We start from the raw sequence: 21550 nt of genomic DNA, 5'->3' as shown, positions 1-21550 counted from the left end.
GAAGAAAGGTACTCTTTCCCTCTGCAAGACTTTTAATGAGGTCATGGTCATCCAGGGTAGCTCCAAACCATCAATCTCCTTGAAAGGGGAGGTCAAGACACGCCCAAGGACCACTGCCAAAACAGAGAGCCGAGCCACTAGGGGAGCCACATCCGAAAAGGCATCACAGATGAACTGCAGCCCCTGGACCAGCTGGACCGCCAGATGTGCAAAGGCAGGGGGGAGCTGTTCTCCCTCCAGGTCACGGCATAAAAGCTTAACCAACTCAGTCAGAGTTTGCCACACTAGGGCAATGGTGAATACCGGCCTAAGTGCCGAACCAGCCAGAGTGTACATATTGCGGGCCGCAGACTTCGCCTACCTGTCAGCCGAAACTAGGGCTGAAACAACTAATCGATTAATCGCCAACTAATCGATTTTGAAAAATAGTTGTCAACTATTTTCATAATTGATTAGTTGGGTAGCCGAATTGTTGGCCTGCATACAGAATGCATTATTTTTTTACATTGTAGGAAATATAGTGCAGCACACATACAGCTCAGTACACCCTCCATACATATCAGTATACACAGTGCACCACACATACAGCTCCACACAACCCAAGCCCCCCCCCTTATACATGTCAATATACACAGTTCAGTACACCCTCCATACATGTCAGTATACACAGTGCAGGACACATACAGCTCAGCACAACCCCCCATACATGTCAGTATACACAGTGCAGCACACCCTCCATACCTGTCAGTAAGCTTGTGAATGTGTGAGGAGCGATGCCTCATGGAACATGCAGTCCTGGCAAGGAGAAGTAATTCAAAGTGATTATAAAGGCTTTTTTTTTTTTTTTTTACCTGGCTAAAGGGGAAAGTAGGAGTACTGGTACTTTTTCTCAATTACTCCCTGATATCAATTACCAATACCTATTTCAATGTCAAAATTATTACCTTTCTTTATTGATTGATATATTATGAAGAACAGTTCTTCTGTGGCATTGAAATTGCGCTACTTCAGCGTGATTTCTAAGCCGCCGATTAGCAATTTGGGCCTCTGATTTCTCTGCGGCTTGCGACTTCATTTAACAGAACTTAATGCAAGTCAATGGAATCGCAAAATAGTATCGGTGTATTTGCACGAGTACGAATACTTAGTATCAGCGCAACACTTACACTTACACATACATATATATTATATATATATATATATATATATATATATATATATATATATATATATATATATATATATATATATACACATACACACACACATACGTACACACCTTCTGTCTGTTATTAGAGTAGATTCGATATTTTGTTCCCTCACCATATAGCTACAAATTCTGGATGGACCCACTGCACACTGCTAAACCCTTTCCAGCAAACTATGCAATGAAAAACCGGGATATTTAGTTCACATATAGTCCATACAGAATTTGTAGCGTTAATATGTGGTCACACCACTTTAGAACCCGATAGTTTAAATACACGTACAAGCGATTGGGATTTGAGCACAGATATATCTTCTCATCATATAGCTGGGTATTTGTATTTACCACTGAATATTTAAGAATTCATTGTCTTTTTTTAAACTTTACATAACTAAATTATACACCACACTTTAAGGTTATTTTATACGATCAAAACAATCGGGCAGCTAAAAATCAATTATGAAAATAATCATTAGTTGCAGCCCTAGCCAGATCCTTAAAGGCCAGGGACTCTTCAACCGGAATCATGATTGCCTTGTTTAAATCTGGAAACCGGAGGGTCCACCACCGGTGGAAACAGTCTATTTCTTAAGGGACTCCTCATAGGGGTATAGATTAGGGACCCCAAGGGGACACTTTGGTCATCCCCACTCTTTAGCGACAATTCTGTCAACATAGGCAGGGAAAGGAAACTCCTTTGCCGCTCTGGATGGCTTGTCAGTTCCAAAGGGAATCTGAGCTCCGCCGCAGCTTCATCCTCCATTTTTAAGGTCTCACACATAGATACAATCAGTGCTTCCACCAGCACCTTATCATGCGTGGTTGCAGATGTGGAACAATCATCCTCAATATCCAAGGATTCTGGGCACATGGTCGCAGACCCAGCAGGGAGACCCACGTCCACAGCGACTGAATCAGATTCAGAATCTGGATGAGACAGATGAGGCAAGGGAAGGAGGGGGGCGCTTTTTGCTAGCCTGTTGCCTGAAAGCCACCTCCACCTGGGACACAAAGGACTCCAGGACTGCCATTAGTGCATCGATGGATGGTTGGGACCCGGAGGGCCCTGCAGCCTCAGATTAGATCAGGCGAGATGTGCTCCAAAGACTCCATAAGTCACCAGGGAGACCCCACAAAAAGGGACAACCGCCCCCCCCCCCCACAGCACTGGCAGCACCACCACAAAGCACCAAGCAATCCTCAGCACCACCACCAGACTCACCAACTAACAGAAACAGGCACCTGCAGCCACTAGGATAATCTGCACTCCACGTGCGGCGATCAGGAAGTGAAAAGATCCAGGAGTCAGTACCAGGGGATGTAGAGGCTCCCACCACAGATGACAGATGAAGGGGGGGTGCCTGACGGGAAGGAGGAGCCCACGTCCACCCCAAAACCCTCCAGGAGGAGAGGGAGACAGCTACTCACAATTCTAGGAACCAGGCAGGCATCCGCTCCAGAGGTATGCGACCTCACGAGGCATTTAACTCGCAGGTCAGCCCCTCTCCGGTGGGGCTACGCTGTGGCCGACCTAGGGCAGAGCGGAGGTCTGCGTGCGCTCACTGGCCAGACTGGGGTGGACCACTGGATCTAGAATATCCAGCCCGTCGCCCAGTCTGGCAGTTGATTTGGATCTCTCAGAAAAAAAAAAAAAAACAGGAGAAAATTTTCTATCTAAAAAGAAAAAATTGCCAGGACCAGAGATCCCAGCAAGGAACTTGGTCCTTACTCCTGACTAGGCAGACCTATAGCAGAGAGAGGAAGTAGTGAGGGAGTTGTGGATTTCCACTGCATAATAGATTTTTTGGCATAGAACATAACTAGACCTATTTGTATACAAGTTGTGTGTTTTTTGAAAGATTCATCATCAATATATCCAAAGAGACACCTTAAAGGATTACAGATATTGGGTAACAGAACTAATAAAAGTGGTGACCAAAACATTCTTACTGGCTGACATTCCCACATCATATGATAAAACGTGCCCTCTGCTAGGGAGCATCTAGAACATATGGCGGAGGGTGTTCTGTGCAGACGGAAAAGGAAACATGGAGTTTAGTCAGATCTATATAAAAATTTGGTCCGTATAACTTTATCCCTAGCTGAAATAACCGCAGAGACCTGTAACGGGAGAATTTCCTGCCAGATTTCCTCTGAGATCCGATATATCTGAGCGCCATTTAAGTTCCGTGCGATTAAGTCTGTCAGTTATGGAATGTAAAAGAGATGCATAGTATGTAGAGATTAGTTTGGAATGAGAAGGGTCAGTCAACAGTCATTCTAAGGGGGAGACTTGTATAGAAATGTCACGGAGACCAAATTGGGCTTTGCATTTCTAACCAGGAAGCCCCAAAATCTGTACCTTTTAGCCAGCAAGCAGTATTAAAAAGGTAAGGAACAGCAGCCCTGGTATTCCTGTCAAAGGTTTTCTCTGAGGCCTAGGTCGATGGCCAAATGCCGTATGCAGCTGTAGCCCCTGCTACAGAGGAAAGTTGTGCTGTCAGCTCATCCCTTCTGCTCCCTTTGCTATTTACAGAACTTGTTTTAGAACAATCTCCCAATGCATTAGGTTCTGTAAATGAACAGGGGATAATTGTCATTCTACTGCTCCTGCACCTACAGAAGAGGGCAGGTGGCACAACTTCTCTGTAGCTGAGGCCAAACACACACTAGCCATAACATTATGACCATCTACCCAATATTTAGTAGGCCCACCTTTTGCCACCAAAAGAGCCCTGACCCGTTGAGGCATGGACTCCACTAGACCTCTGAATGCTTTTTCATCTGGCACCAGTCTGCAGTAGATCCTTTAATTCCTGTAAGTTGTGAGATGGGTCCTCTATGGATCAGACTTGTTTTTACAGCACATCCTAAAGATTGGACTAAGATCTGGAGAATTTGGAAGCAAGTCAACCCCTCGTGAACCATTTTTGCAATGTGGCAGGGCACATTATCAACTGCCATCAGGGAAAACCATTTCTATGAAGGGGTGTACTTGGTCAGGAACAACGTTCAGGTAGGCGGTACATGTCAAGTAACATCCACATGAATGGCAAGACCCAAGGTTTTCCAGCAAAGCATTGCCCAATGCATCATACTGGATTCCTTCTATAGTGTATCCTGGTGCCATATCTTCCCAAGTTAAAGTGTTACTAAACCCACAAAAGTAAACCCATATGGAAGAAAAACTGAATTTTTGTAAAATCTTACCTGTAAAATTCCTTTCTCTGAGTCCTCCGACAGTCGCCGCCACTTCATATTCGTCACTATGGGGTTAATGACCTTTGCTCCGTAGGAGTAGCTAGGCAACAGAATATGTCAATATTAAAGCTTTTAACATATCCCACCCCCAGGGGGTGGTCCCCTCAGTCAATACCCTCCTACTTCCTGTATCCATACCTCAGTTTCAGTGGAATAGCAGTAGAGTATACAACCAAACCCCAAAAGAGGGGCGGGGGCGGCGACTGTCGGAGGACTCAGAGAAAGGAATTTTACAGGTAAGATTTTACAAAAATTCCGTTTTCTCTTATGTCCTCCGACAGTTGCCGCCACTTCATATTCGTCACTATGGGGACGTCCCAAAGCAGTGCAAACATGAGGGGTGGGAAACGCAGCTGCGCCTAAGGCAACGCCATCTCCACATCAGAGAAAGGAACCTTACCAAAGGAAGGAAACCAGCTGGGTAGCATGAAAAAAAAAACTTGCTCAACAGGAGCAACAACCCAGGAAAAAAACAAATAACCTAGGGATAAAAATATATCCCAAACAGCCAAGGGCCCAAAACAAGGGACCCTAAAGAGCTGCCGCACTAAGAACCTTGCGGCCAAAGGAAGCATCTGCCGATGCCTGAACATCCACCTTGTAGAACTTTGAGAAGGTGTGAACGGACGACCAAGTCGCCGCCTTACACACCTGGGCCACAGAAGCCCAATGATGACAGGCCCAAGACGTACTCAGAGATCTGGTAGAGTGCGCCTTCACAGGCATAGGAGGAACTTTTCCCTTCAAAGCATATGCCTGTTCAATGGTCTGTCTGATCCATTTGGCGATGGTAGAAGCCGACGCCGCCATGCCCTTCCGAGGACCCTCTGGAAGAACAAATAAGGAATCTGACTTGCGAAAAGATTCAGTCGATTTCAGGTAAACCCTGATCGCCCGAACAACATCCAGGGAGTGCAAATCCACCTCCTTCGGATGTTTGGGCTTCGCGCAGAGCGAAGGCAAGACAATGTCCTCATTGAGGTGAAATTCCGAAACCCTCTTCGGAAGAAAAGAAGGGTTAGGTCGCAAGACCACCTTATCCAAGTGAACGACCAGATACGGAGACCTGCAGGACAAGGCTGCCAGCTCCGACACCCTGCGAGCCGAAGTGATCGCCACCAAAAAGGCGACCTTTTTGGACAACATAGGCAACGAGATCCTCCTGATCTGTTCAAAAGGAGCATGTTGTAACATGGACAGAACAAGATTCAAGTCCCAAGGAGGCAGAGGTTCCCTCCTAGGAGGGACCAGATGTCGCACCCCTTGAACAAAAGTGCTAACCAAGGAGTTAGACGCCACAGGACGTTGAAAAAGAACGGCCAATGCAGATACCTGACCCTTGATCGTAGCCAGCGCCAAACGCTGGTCAACACCGTTTGAAGGAAGGACAACACCCTAGACACCGAGTACGTGCGAGGTGAATACCCCCTGGACTCACACCAGGCAAAATAGGCCTTCCAAGTACGGTAATAGACCTTCCCTCGCGTTGATCAAAGTGTGAATGACCTCAGGGGAGAGACCCCTATCCTTCAGGACCTTGGTTTCAAAAGCCAGGCCGTCAAAGCCAGCGACTGTAAAGCAGGATGGAATATCGGTCCTTGAGACAGGAGATCCTCTCGAAGAGGCAGACGCCACGGCGCGTCGATCGCCAGATTTACGAGGTCCGCTTACCAGGACCGGCGAGGCCAGTCCGGTGCCACAAGAATCACCGCGTGCGGTTCCGAGTTTAACCTGCGAAGGAACCTGGACAGCAGTTGAATCGGTGGAAATGCGTACATCAGTCGGTACTGATACCACGGAGCTACCAACGCGTCTGCCCGAGGATCGCGCGTCCTTGCCTCGAACCTTCCCACCTTGTTGTTCAGACGAGACGCAAACAGGTCCACCTCCGGAAGACCCCACTTCGCGCACAACATCTGGAAGACATCCGGGTGAAGGGACCATTCCCCCTGGTCCAGGGTCTGGTGACTCAGATAATCCGCCTGCCAGTTCTCCACCCCCGGAATGTGAACCGCTGTTATTGCCGGGACATGCGTCTCGGCCCAAGACAGAATGTCGGCCACCTCCCGAGCCGCTCGGGCACTCCTGGTGCCCCCTTGGTGGTTGATGTAGGCCACCGCTTAGGCATTGTCCGTCTGCACCCGAACCGGACGGCCCCGCAGCCTGTCCGTCCAACGTTGAAGGCAGAGATTTATCGCTCGCAATTCCAGAATGTTGATCGGGAGGGAGGATTCCTCCTCCGACCAAGTTCCCTGGGCGGACAGAACGCCCAGAACACTACCCCAGCCCGACAAGCTGGCATCCGTGGTGATCACCGTCCATGAGAGAGGACGAAAAGACTTGCCCCCCGACACAGTCGGGGACTGGAGCCCCCACAGAAGATCCCTTCTGGTGCGATGACTCAATGAAATCTGGAGTTCCAGAGATCGCGGTCGCCCGTCCCACCTGGACAGGATCTCCCCTTGGAGATCCCGCGTGTGAAACTGGGTGAAGGGAATCGCCTCGAAGGCCGAGACCATCAATCCCAGGCTCCGCATGCACGTCCGGAGGGACGAGCACGGAACGTCCTGGAGGGACCTGACTTCCTCCTGAAGAGTCCTGAGTTTGTCGTCCGGTAGGAAGACCTTCGCCTGGACCGAGTCCAGGATCATTCCCAGGTAGGGAAGACGAACCGACGGACACAGCGTCGATTTTGGAAAATGTATCGTCCAACCAAACTCCTGAAGAGTCTGCGTCGTGACGGACAGGTCCTTCACCAGACCCTGGCTGGTCGCAGACCGAACCAGAATGTCGTCCAGATACCCCAGAACAGAGATGCCCTGGGCTCTCAACAAAGCCAGAACCGGTGCAAGCACCTTGGTGAATACCCGTGGAGCCGAAGTGAGACCAAAAGGTAACGCCACGAATTGGTAGTGATCCTCCGCAATGGCGAATCGAAGGTACCTCTGGTGACCCTCGAAAATCGGGATGTGAAGGTACGCATCCTTCAAGTCGATGGAGGCCATGAATTCCCCCGGAACCAGGGCAGCCACCACCGACCGCAGGGATTCCATGCGGAACTTGCGAACCCGCACAAAGCGGTTCAGAGCTTTCAAGTCCAGAATTGGACGTACCTTGCCCTCCTTCCTGGGCACGGTGAACAGATTGGAATAGAACCCCCGAAATCTGTCCCGATAAGGCACCGGAACCACCACTCCCTGAGCCCGCAGGTCCCGCACTGCCAGGTGCAGATCCCGCAAACGCTCCGGAGACAGTTGAAGATTTGAGGGAAAAAATCTGCTCTCCGGCCGAGAGAGAAACTCGATCTTGTAGCCAGACCGAACGATTTCCTGAACCCACCTGTCCCGAACACGGGCCAGCCAAGGTTGAAGAAAACCGAGCAAGCGTCCCCCCACCCCAGAACTGGGTGAGGGCGCCCCTTCAGGCCGCATTGTTATGGGCAGCGGATCCGGACTGGCCGGACTTCTGCTTACCTGTCCACGGCTTCTTTTGGGAGCCTTGACCTTTGAATGGCTTGCCCTTATAGTGCAACCGAAAGGCACAAAAGGACCCCTGAGAGGGCCGAAAAGAGGCATGCTTCTTACCTTGAGCGCCCTTAGCCTTGTGGGATTGGGGCAAGAGCGTGCTCTTACCACCCGTGATCCCCTTTATCAGTGTATCCAAGGACTCGCCAAAAAGGCAAGATCCATCATAGGGCAGATTGGATAAGGTCTTGCGCGAAGATTGGTCCACAGACCAACACTTCAACCAAACCAGGCGGCGAGACAACACCGCCACACTGTGCACACGTGCAGCCACCGGTACTATATCCAAGTCCGCATCACACAAATACATGACACCCTGATGGATTTGATCCACCATGGCCAACGTCGCCGGTGGGGCAGAATCAGCCACCAGGACGCGTCTAAGCACCTGCGTCCAACTCGCGACAGCCTGGGCTGCCATAAGTGAAGCAAACAGAGCTTTTAGCATAGAGCCAGTAATAGAATAAGTATGACGAGCAAGAGACTCCAGCCTCCTGTCCGTGGCATCCCGGAACACCGGGGTATCCTCTGCAGGAACCGCAGTAGCCTTATTCAAAACCGCTATCGCGTGATCCACCGGAGGTGGCACACACCAACGCTCATCAGTAGCGGGCGTGAAAGGATAATGCAGCTTGAACCTACTCGGCAATGCAAAAGGCTTGCGTATATTGCGCCATTGTTCCTTAACAGCGCGCTGAAAATCATCAGTGCAGGGAAAAATCTGCGATGTCTTGCGTCTTTTCTGCGTCCCATAAGCGGCCAGGGCAGCAGGAGGACATGGTTCATCCTGTAAGCGCAGTGTCTGTTTGATAGAAGCAACCAATTCATCCATGAGTGCAAGCTCTTCAGACGAGCCAGGGGGAGAATTATCAACCCCTTCAAACCCCACAAGATCCAGGGAGGAACGGGACCCCGATAAGGAGACCCCAGCCATGGCAGCCCCATCACCTTCACCCTCTGAATCAGAGGAAATTGAAACTCTGGGCCTTTTAGTGGATTGAGCAGCCACAAGCATTTGCACCTGAGCAGCAAGGTTAGCCACAACCGTAGCCAAATCACCCCCTGGGGGGGACACAGCAGTCCCTTGGCCTCCCACCAAGGTGGCAGGGAATTTGCTTTCCCGAGAATCCATGCCCCCAAGTATGTGGAAGAATAAAGGGTTAACTGTCCCTTTAAAAAGCGCAGCGAGCGCAGCCCACCACACACACACACACCAGCACAAGCCGACCCCCACAGGGAAAAAGTACAACTCAGGCAAGGATACAGGGATAGAGAGGTAAAAACCTGGAGAGACCGCTGCTGCTGCTGCCTTGATCGGTGTGCCCAGGGCAGAGGAAGTGATGTCACGCAGGGCGCTCTATTAAAGCCTATGGAAGGCTACAAAAAAAATGGCCGCCCGCAGTGCTAACATGCGGCCGGAGCGAGCGCCGCCAAAATGGCGGCGTTTGGCGCCAAAACGCCGCTCCTCCACACACAGTGAAACCGCCAAAAACACATGCAGTAAAGTAAAATAATGGCGGACCGCCGCAGCGGTCGCCGCAAATGTGCATAACCCGATACAATCATGCCCCGCAGCACACAGCCTGTCACACAGTAAAACACAGCACATAATCTGACATAGAACAGTGCAGCATAGCCCCCCTCCTTGCAGCCCACAGAATGCAGCCAAGCAGACAGGGAGACCAAACAGTGTGAACAGAGGCAGGGTTTCACAGTCCCAGACTGACACCCCCCAAACAGACAGGTCCCCACACAGATACACTTACCTTCTAAATGGCGTGGGGAACCCGCACAAGCGAACAAGCCACTGCACATGGGACAGGGAGAGTCGCAGTCAGGACGCAGGAGAATTGCGGTGCGAAACCGCATGGCGTCCAGTGAGGTAGCCACCTCACCATAGCATCCCTGCATCGAACAGGGATGGGTCGTTCAGAGTGCCAGGAAAAGTACCTGACTGAACGCTCGATGGCAGGCTGGGAAGCCACTGACCCACAACCTGCGAGCAGGGGAATCAGCCCGAGACCCAGCCCGCACGATCCTCTTCATCAGAAGAACTAACTAACGCTGACAAAAGTAACAGCTAAGCAAAGAGAGAGAAAAAAACTCAAAATCAAAAAAGAAGAGAAAGGCTGAGACAAAATGCCCCAGCATAGAGACATCCAGCTACTCCTGACAAGCTAGACATTGAAACTGAGGTATGGATACAGGAAGTAGGAGGGTATTGACTGAGGGGACCACCCCCTGGGGGTGGGATATGTTAAAAGTTTTAATATTGACATATTATGTTGCCTAGCTACTCCTACGGAGAAAAGGTCATTAACCCCATAGTGACGAATATGAAGTGGCGGCGACTGTCGGAGGACGTAAGAGAAAAAATATTTCCAATATATTTAGGGGAAAAAAAATAGAAATATATTGAATATGGCCAAAATTGTAGCATTTCAAATATATTTCCAATATATTTGGGAAAAATAAAAATGTTTTTTTTTTTAAATATATTTTAAATATATTTTTCTTCCATGTGGGAAATCAGTCTGTATTTGCAGAAAAGCATGCTGGTTATACTCACTGTGGAACTCTAATCCGCTGCATTGTGTAAGAAGGCTGTTTGAACCTCTATGCACAGATCCTCCTCCTCTTGAATTGTCCCCATAACATGTCCAGATAAGACAGTTACTGGAATCAGGCTGCACGTGCTTAGTTTGCTGTGTAATGCTAGAGTTTTTTTTTTTTTTTTTGGGAAGTGCATGTGATCAGCACAGGCCCAATCAGCCCTGTCCAGACAGAGGGTCAGAGGTCCTCAATCCTAATAGGACAGCCAGTGCAGTATGAATACTCCTCCTACAAGCTTTAACTGGACATCGATAGACTTTTATACTGCTGACGAGAAAAGTTATTCAGTAGTTTACATTTACTAAAAAATGGGGCATTTACATGTTCTGTGTACTGTGGGAGACCAGATACAGTGAATGCAGGGTCCTGGGTTTAGTAAAACTAAGTGATGCACACGCACCCGGCCATCCACATGATGTAAAGGAAAACCTGATTTATCGCCCCAGGCCACTTTGTTCCAGTGCTACATGGTCCAGTTCTGTTGCTCGTATGCCCATTGTAGGTGCTTTTGGCTGTGGACATGGGTCAGCATGGGCACACCCTGACTGGTCTGGTCTGCAGCTATGCAGCCCCGTATACAACGAATTGTGGTTCCCATGTTTTCCTTTCAACAGATTAATTTCAAGGACAACATATTTACTTGCTACCCAATATATCCCACTGACTTCTTCACAATAGATGTAATAAATGCTGTAAAAATGGTTTATATTGTCCCTCTCAGCACTTGGACATTCTAACTTTTATACCTTTTTACAGTGGAGGCAATCTGCTGTTTTCTTCCCAAAAGGAAAATAAACAAGGAATCCCAACAGAGACTGGCCCCCAGCAGTGATGGCACACACCTGCGAAAAGGGGATTTTCTTAGATGATATGATTAACCTTGCCAACATCTACCAAAAACAGAAACAGTACTAGTTTTGGTAATAAAGACCAATATAAGAAAATTGGGTGGCAGAATGGGCATTCTCTTCACATAGAGAAAACTAAATAACACAAAATGATATACATTTTACGTAAAAAAAAAAAAAAAAAAACACAAATGACTTGCCTGGACTTGGGATTTTTTGCTACTAATTGCAGAAGCAAACTGACAGTCGTCTTTGTTGATTGGAAGCAATACAGGTGCGGAAGGCAAAAGCCGAGAAAGGGATCCACGACTAAAGTTTATGGCTTCTGGGTTTTTCTGACCATCTTTTACAGACTCACTTAGGTTTATTACAGAGTCTCTTATATTCGAAATTATCTCATTATTCTCTGCTAGGAGACGCTCCAAGTGATCAATTTTGTCTTGTAATATTGAGAGTTGACCCTGAAAGAAAAGAAATTTTAAAACAATGTAAACTATTATGACCATAATATTTAAAAGTTCACCTAGAACTTGCACTGCCATTAGAGATAGAATAAATAAATACTTAAGAAAAAAAAAATCAGCTAGTGACTCAACTGCACAGAAAGTAATTAAATCTGCCATCACAAAAACAAAAATCCTTTTTTTGCTAAAACGCCAGGAAGCTTCAAGCCTGGCAAGGTTAAAGTCACCTTGCTTCTGGCAATCTGTTTTTAAACATCCAAGTGAAAGTTTCCTCTGAGATCAATAGCCACATGACATTTTAGGAGCAATGCTCAAACACAAAAATGGTTCTGGTGCCTTTCTCACAATACCCTACCATGCAAGAACTATTAACAAGTCTGCTACACATTTCAGGACAAACTACACTGGCAAATGTTTCACAATTCCTGCCCATGGATTGAGATAAAGATTGTGCAAACCTACTCCACATTACTGTGCATCACTAAAGCGGACAATCCTGCTTTGCTCTTATTAATCAAGCTTTTTCAGCAACTGTGTGCTCAACTGACAAAGTGCAACTATTTTAAAACCTTATTCTGCTGGCATTAGTAATTAGATAGGAAAGTATACGACATTTACTTGTTTGCTTTTTTTTTTTTTTTAACATTTCTTTCAGTTACTTCCTGGTTTCCATGTCTAGGCAAGTGAGGTTATACATCCCAAGAATCTTCAGGGGGGGGGGGGGGAAGGGTTTTATTTACCCAACCACAGCTTCCTGCTTGCCTGAGCTAAGTGCAGCTGGATTCAAGGAAGTAAATGCTACACTAGTCAACTCATGATGGCATGGCCAGAAATGTTAGAGGATGATTTTAACAGATTGCAATATAAAGCATGAAGACATGGACGGATGACTTGGTTCGGAGTACCTCACACAACACCTGGTGTGTGCGTTTGTGTTTGTAATATATGTATAAAATTAACATGAAATTGATTAACCTAGGTTTGGTACTCAGTTACCAGCTATCAATACTCTCAAAAAGGTCTCTCAGAATGAACCACCCCCTGCCTGCCCTACATTCCTGGGTACAACAGCCATAGAGTTACAGAAAGACCAGTCACCAGCCTGACACACAATGCATCATATGAACAGGGAAGATACTTTACAGCATATTTTCTGTACACATGGATTTCATCTGGTTTAATCTGACCCAATCTGCCATTTTATGTATTCTTTGTGCATGGATTCTTTTCGCTCCCCATATTTATTGTCTGTACATGTGCAATGTACTTTTCAGTTTCTGTTCTTGCATGGATTTCTGATCAGTCTGTCTATTTCTCTTATTCCTTATTATAAAAAGTTGTTCTTGATGTCTTGCAGAATCTGTATGATTTTTGCACAGTACCTTGTTTTGTTATGCTGGTTGTAATTCACACTGTTCATCCATTTTTGTCTGTGCATGAAATTTATTACTTCCTTTTTACTGTATGTATGCTATGCAAGTTCTCAGTATTCAAGATTCTGCACAGTACAAAGTCTCTTGTTCAGTATCTGTTCTTGTTCTCCTTGTACAGACTGTACACATGCACATTTAATTCCCTATCTGATCTGTATATAGATCCAGATCAGTACCACGTCTCTTGATCAGTGCATTGGGTGTCAAGGCTGGTATATGCAGGTTGAATATCAGCCAGTTCAACAGAAACTGGCTGGCATTCAGCCAGTGTGTACAGCAGCCTGCCCGACAGAAGCTGGTCTAAGGACCAGCTTTTATTGAATGGGGATGCTGGAAAACCAACATTCGATCAGGCTGCCAGCGAAGATTAGTGGTTTTGGTGGGTGGGGGAGGGGGGGGGGGACAATAGTTCAATGGGGCACATAGCCACACTCCCATTGCTTAGTTAGTACAGCGAATAAATAAAAAAAAAGAACTCCCCATGTACCTAGCATTAGTCTGTCTGTCTTTGCTTTGTATATATGAATGGGTGGGTGGATGGAGCAAAGTAGCACCTCTCGATTTTAAAGCTGCCTAAGGGCTCTTTCACACGGGCGTTCCGATCAGATCCGCCTGTCAGTTTTTTAGGCGGATCTGATCGGATCCCCCATTCAGCCCTATGGAGCAGCGGATGTCAGCGGTGACATGTCCGCTGCCATCCGCATCCGATCCTATCCGTGAAATCCGGACGGATGGAAACCCTATTTTCCATCCGTCCTGGGGATCGGATCGGATGAGAGCGGACAGGCGGTCCGCTCTCATCCGATTCCCCATAGAGAGCAGCGGGGGCTGTGACACCTCCCTCTCCGCACACAGTGCGGAGACTGAGCCGTCATCCGCCGGCTCAGCGGGGATCGGCGGATCAATCCCCGCTGAGCAGAGCACGGTCTGCAACGGAATGCGGACCGTGTGAAAGAGCCCTAAAGCAATTTGTAGTGTTCATTATTTGTTATAGATAGGCTTGCACTGTCACTTCTCTTATGTTTGCTGAAATGTATTCTCAGTATCAGTTTCACTGCTCTTGTGCCGTGTGCTAAGTCTGTTTTGGAGTAGGGCTGCAACTAACGATTATTTTCATAATCGATTAGTTGGCCGATTATTGTTTTGATTAATCAACTAATTGGATAAAAACCTAAAAAAAAACAAAAAAAGAAGTGTATAATTTAGTTAATATTCTTGAATATCTATATGCAGTGGTAAATATAAATATCCAGCTATATAGTTGGATATTTAATCCACTCAGACAGATATATGAATTAGAGGTTTAAATGTGGTACATATCCGACTCAGAGATCAATATTTTTAAAAAAGACCTAAAACACTGTTTTGCAAATTTTCAGACCAGATTGGTATATAATATTCATGATAGACTCTCTTATTAATAGGCAGGTAGTTTGATACAAGCTCCCTGCACCTGCTGTCACTTATGCTGGCCATACACATACTACATTTTTTTAGAAACATTTAAAAAAAAAACATTCATCAGATTTTTCTAACCACCACAGTGACAGGAAAATTTGAAGAAGCAGAGTATAAAACTTCTCAATCAAACAAATCTTCAAATAGTGGATGTGGTTTTTGCTCAGAAGTTATATTCATTTTAAAATTGAATGTTAAAAGCAAGTGGAATTTTCAAACACTCGTCCATTCAACAAATATACAAATAATTTTTAAACAAATAAATATAGATGCAAATATTTATGTTCAAAAAGAAAAAGCAGAAGACAGTAGCAGGAGAATGCTTTTTTTTATCACCTGTCATGATGGGGTTAAAAAAAAAAAAAATAGCCCTTTATAGTAAAAAAACAGCAAATATTACTACTATAATATATAATTATAATTTCTACTGTGAAACAGTGAAAGTATTATATCTTGTATCATGTGTATGTATATAAAAAATATGCCCAGAAGTCGGATATGCAGGATATTTCAACTTGGAGTCAGACAAGAAGCTATATTAAGGGTGGGGGGGGGGGGGGAGAAATAACATTAATATATTAAAGTAGTACTAAAAGCTGAGACTTTTTTTTTTCATGGATATAATAATTTTAAATATAATGCACAATACTAGTAAACTTTTACTTTAAATGTTGTAATGCCTTATATCTCCTCTAGTCTATCGGCTTCCACCTTCTCTGGGTTCAGATGTTGATCTTCTCAGCACAGAGCGCTTAAAGTGATTGTAAATGGTCGCCTGACAGGTCGCCTTGCATTGAGAAGCTATGGACCCGTTCTAATAGGAGCGACAGAAGTCGCTCCAACTTAGAAAAAGGGTCCGGAGCTTCTTTGGGGCGACCCGGAGCGACCTGCATAGACTTCAATGTTATGAAGTCCGTGCCGGCCGCTCCAAGGTCGCGGTGCGAGCAGCGCGCCGCGACCTCGGAGGTCGCCCCGGGAAGTAGCGTCGCCCCAGTGTGAACGGGGCCTTATCCTCTCTGTGTAATGATTTTGCACAGAGCAGCACTGATTCTCCTCCCCATGGCACTTCTGGCCCCTCCTGCCTTCAAAGTGCTCCTATAGGAAGCAGCAAAGTATAGTACTGTACAGAGTGTCCCTATAGCAAGGTTAAAAAAACCTCTGCTTTTAGAATCACTTGGTTCCTTCTCTTGCCCAGGACTACATTTCCCATGAGGCATTGCTCCTCACACATTCACAAGTTCTCTGTCATCTACATACATGTATGGATGGTGGTGAACTGAGCTGTATGTGCGTTGCCCTGTATTTTCTGATCTGTAAACAAATAATGCATTCTATATGCAGGACAACTAATCAGCTGACCGATTAATAGATTATGAAAATAGTTGACAACCATTTTGATAATCGATTAGTTGTTTCAGCCCTATTTTGGAGCATTTGGTCTTAATCATGTACAGGGTTTCATAGCATCACTTCTGTTCGTATGCATTAGTATGGTTTTTGTCTGTTATATGGACATTGCAAAGTACTTCTTCTATTATCTGTATTCAAAGTGTATTAGTCTTGTTCTGCATTTATGGACAAAGTACCATTGTTCTGTATGCAGCCCTCAATACCTGCTCCTATTTTGCTGTTGACTAGAGTTCTGTGTTACAGCAGTGATAAACTCAAGAGCAAACATTGCAGCTTTCCATTTCTCAGATGTAAGAGATGCATTACTTTTCTCTTTTAGGCTTTCTTCCTTCTATTTTCAACTGGTGATCCAGCCAGTAAGTCTGTTTGTCAACAGGTAACTTCTCTTGCAGTTACAGGGATGAGAAAAAACATTTAACACTGGCACGGGTGCTTAAAATGATCAGCTTTCATTTATGTAAAACCTTTATTCCAAAAAGGATAACCGATTATAAAGTATCAGCTAGGGTTCAGCTTCAATTTGTAACTGTATTTAAACCTGCTAGTACTTCTAATATGCCCCTCCCCCTAGACTGACAAAGCTGCTGTCATAATGTGCCCCCCTGTGCTCCTTCATCCAGAGTGGTGTCTATATAATACAGAGGGTGCGTTACTGGCCAGATCCCCAGGGGAAAATGCCTAAAAAAAGAAAACTAATACATCCACTACATATACGGATTGGTAAGCTGCAATAAATTACATTTTTAGTTTTGGGTTTATTACCGCTTTAAAGTGGTTTTAAACTCTACATGCCATAAATATGAAAGACTAACAGTCAGTACCATAAGTAAATTGCAATATTTATACCTCTGTATTTCATCATGTATTCCCATTACAGGTGGTTAAATATCTCTGGTTCTGTGGGCATGTCAATGGCCCAGAGCCTGGGAGGCAGAGTCGCGATGGCACCGCACTCCCCTCCCAGCTGTACACGCCCCCACAAATCTCCCTGTCTCTGCATAGTAGTGCTCATAGCAGGGGGAGCCGGAGTTAGATGGAAGGATCTTTGTGGATGTGCTGTGCACGGCCCCTTCTCTCGAGCACGAGTCTCCTATCTAGGACTGTCAGTCAAAAGGAGAGAACTATGGGGGATTGCAGAGGACATGCTGCTCCTTTCCTGGCCAGACAGGAGACAAGGGACGTCTACTGCTTAGATTTATCGGGTTTACAGCTACTTTACCCACTTGACCTCCAGAAGATTTACCCCCCTTTATAACCAGGCCCTTTTTGCAAAACAGTACTGCATTAATTTAATTGACAACTGTGCGGTTATGCCATGCTGTACACAAAAAAAAAAAAAATCTAATTTCTTAAAAATTTAGGGCAATATATTTATTCTGATATATGTTAGTGATATAAAAAAAAAAAAAACTCCCAATAAGTGTATATTGATTGGTTTACATGAGCATTATAGCATCTACAAACTATGGGATATATACTGGGATTTTTATTAATTTATACTAGCAATGGCAGCGAGCAGCAACTTATAACTGGACTGCAATATTGAGTGAACCAGTGACGCTAAAAATATGCAGGGCCACTGTACTAATCACACTGGCTGGGAAGGGGTTAAACATAAGGCGATCAAAGGGTTAACTGTGTGCCTAGCCAGTGTTTGTTTACCATGTGTGCTGCTGTTACTAAGGGAAGAGATGATTTCCTGCATCACAGGAACACAGAATCAATTCCTCCCTCATCTCAGCCTTGTTTAAAACTTTGTTCTGTGTCTCTGCTGTGAATAATCACAGCACCCCATATATATATATATATATATATATATATATATATATATACATACATACATACACACACACATATACATTTACATACACACACACACACAATATATATATATATATATATATATATATATATATATATATATATATATATATATATATATATATATATATACATACACACACACACGAACCGGCGCACAGCTGCCAACCTGTAGCAGTAAAAAGGTGATAGGGCGGTCAGCAAGTGGTTAAGTTAATTGTATTTTCAAATCAAATACATATTCGTTCATGAATTTCATTAGAAAAAAAGGGGTGCGTGGTAATAGGAACTTGTTTTATCACAAACCGTTCTTCTTAGGGTGCCAACACATAATGTGATGCCCCTGGATCAATTTAAACTTCCCTGGCTAAAGGTTTATATGTTGCAAGCTTCAACTGAAATCTGTACAGTGACTGGCTGTAGCCTAGCCCTGGGGGGGTGGGGGGGGGGGGGGTTAAAGTGGTTGTAAACCCCCCTGTAATGTTTGTACCTATACGTAAGCATATAATAAGGCTTACATGTAGGTACTGTAATTATCTCCTAAACTTGCACTGTTTAGGAGATATTTACATTGCATGCAGCTAGGGATGCACCGAATGTTCGGCGGCCGAACATTATTCGGCCGAAAATAGAAAAAAATAGCACTTTCGGTGTTCGGCCGAATAAGTCAAAAGGCCGAATAATTTTGTGCCGAACAATAGGGCTGAACGATAGTCGATATGATATCGACTATCGTTCTGTGGCCGTAGGCGATATTCATATCGCCGAGGTCACGATATTTACATAGGCAGGGGGAAGGGACTCGGAGGAGGACTCACAGACTTCCGTGAAGCCGGGACACTTCAGCGGTGAGCATACATTACATTACTCACTCGTGCACTGCAGCCCGCCCCACACATTCAGTGAGTCTTACTCTCCTCCCCTAGTTTTTTCAATGGCACATTCAGGGAGCCAATCACGCCGTGATTAGCTGCACAGCGAACCAATCACGCGTGCCTGCACACCTGATTGGTTCCGCTGTGCCGCTACTCACGGCGTGATTGGCTTCCTGAATGTGCCATTGAAAAAACTAGGGAGGAGAGTAAGACTCACTGAATGTGTGGGGCGGGCTGCAGTGCACGAGTGAGTAATGTATGTATGCGGCTGTGCTCCTTTCCAGGCTCCTACTAGTCCACCTCCAGCCTCCTACTACCACCACTATGAGAGACTGTCTGTCACTGTATAATCTGATCGAGTCCACACTGACACTGACTGACTGTCACTGAGTAATTGATGTTACCACATTAACCCTGACCTGCCCAGTGCCCTGTATCTGCAATTAAAATTTACAAGGCTGCCTGCATGCTTCCTGATTTCCATTCCCAGCATCCTTCCCAATCCCTACAGTGTCACTAACATTAACCCTATGGTACAAGGCTGCAGTGTGCACTGAATCCCATTCCCTACAGTAACATTTAGGGAGAGAGAGAGAGAGAGACATGAGAGGACAAGAGAGAGAGAGAGAGAGACACATGAGAGGACAAGAGAGAGAGTGAGAGGACAAGAGAGAGAGAGACACGAGAGGACGAGAGAGGACAAAAAATTGGCAAAATAAATGGAAAAAATCCGAAACACCGCGTTCGGTATTCGGCCTTCGGCCAAGCATTTCATTATTATTCGGCTTCCGCCAAGAATGTCATTTCGGTGCATCCCTACATGCAGCCGATGACGTCATCAGCGCATGTGTTATGAAGGACTGGCCGCCGTGCCTTCTCTTCAGAGCCCTGTCCATAACCGGGGGGGGGTCCGACATCACGCGGCCCTGGCCAGTAACACAGCTGGAGTTCGCAGTCTTGGAAGGAAGACGGGCCAAGATGAATGCGGCCTCCAGTGAGGTCGACGGGGGCTTAGTTTGCAGGAAAGGGTCACAATGTTCCTGTATGCGTTGCATACGGGAACATTATGCATTTACTTTGTAGGTAACTAAAAAAAAAAAAAAAAATTTCCACCCTTTACTTCCTTTTGTTGGCAAGCTCCTTCTCTTGTGCATCGAAATTTTTTCCAATAAAATGCCCATGAAATCTACTAGGCAGAAAGTAGAATAATGCAGTCATAACATGCAGAGAACAAGCAAAACTATAGTCGCCTTCTCCTGGAGCCCCTGCCAGCTGCCATGGCCAAAGCGACTTCCAGGTACCGATCGCTGGCCATTTTCATTGGCCCAGCATGCACTCCCATGCATGCGGTGGAGTTCCTCCATCCCAGCATTCCTGACATTTCTATACTGAGCTGTGCATGCGCAGCTCAGTATGCAGGCAAACAGGCCGGTAATAGAGCTTTATTGTAGAAGAGACATAGTATGCCTCTCCTGCATTAAAACCCTTCTGGTTTGCCAAATGCCGTTTTACCTCAAGTTCCAAGACTTTTGCAAGTCAAGTGACCAGGCTCTCCTCCTGGAATTGCAACTTTTTAAATGATGCTCCAAGTTATTAATAGTATTCTTTTAGCTCAATGAAACCTGATTAACTGGTTTCTGCTGTGCAGAGAACTTTGATAAGATAATACAAAGGCAGAACAAACAGTTATATTACATTCTAAAATAAATAAATGGAAAGATTGACCTAAAATATACAGACGCTTGCACACATATATGCATTGGCACACACAACTTATTTAAGCCTTTTTTTTGTTATAATTCAAATTGCAGGAAAACCATTTGGCAAAAATATTAAAAACTTAACAATGCATGTATTCTCCAGAAAAAACATGTAGCCATCCACTAGCAGTCTATTTTTCATTAAATTGTTTGTTTTCCTGCTTCGTTAAAACATCCTCTGTGAGCTTCTGAATTTTTTTTTTTTTTTAAAGCAGAGTTCCATGTTACTTTAACACACTGAATAGTTGCCAATGACCATATAGAGGGCCATCATAAACAACTTCACAGCACAGAAAGGCTTGCCTCTAGTGAACCTGCATGCTTTAAAAACACACACAAGGCTGAATAATAAGGTCAAGAACAGGGTGCTATAATCCACAGCAACCATCCCGTATCACTGCCAACTCTGTAGAAAATAAAAAATGACTGATAAGGTAGATGATTGTACTTTGTACACAAGAAACAGATGAAAAGAAAGAAAAAAAAAGGAGCTACAATTTGTTTGACTTTACTTGCTGCCTATGTTTTCCAAGTGGGTGACCGTTAAAGGTTCATTCAGAAGAGTGCAGAGTCCCATGCTGCGAGCAGGGAATTTTTTGTTCGCCTGCTTCCACCTCGGAGCTGCGTACAGAGAGTCCATAAAGGGGGATGCAGACAGTGGTTGCACGGACACAGTTCCATGTCAAAATTTTACATGCGGTCAGGATTGGATGCACTGATGTGAATGCACAGTGTTGGCCTGCATGCAGCTCCAAGATGGAAGCAGGCACCACAAAAAGTGGTTCTGCACAGAGGACAAGACTTTTCACCTTGTAATCTTGAAAACGCCACTTTTTGTAATCCCTTGGTGGCATACATCTGTCTTTGTTCATCTCA

General features: G+C 45.4%; 1 protein-coding gene across 1 annotated transcript in view; it reads right to left on the bottom strand.

Annotated features, from left to right (window-relative positions):
* MAN2A1 (mannosidase alpha class 2A member 1) overlaps positions 1 to 21550 on the bottom strand; it is a 370906-nt gene that overhangs the window by 317438 nt on the left and 31918 nt on the right. The window contains exon 2 of the mRNA XM_082259950.1: positions 11654 to 11914. Within this exon, the coding sequence (XP_082116076.1) occupies positions 11654 to 11914 (261 nt within the window). The remainder of the gene's footprint in view (positions 1 to 11653; positions 11915 to 21550) is intronic.

Source organism: Pelophylax lessonae, assembly GCF_965119305.1.
Source record: "Pelophylax lessonae genome assembly, chromosome: 1".
Classification (NCBI taxonomy): Eukaryota; Metazoa; Chordata; class Amphibia; order Anura; family Ranidae; genus Pelophylax; species Pelophylax lessonae.
This window is presented reverse-complemented; position numbering and strand designations above follow the sequence as displayed.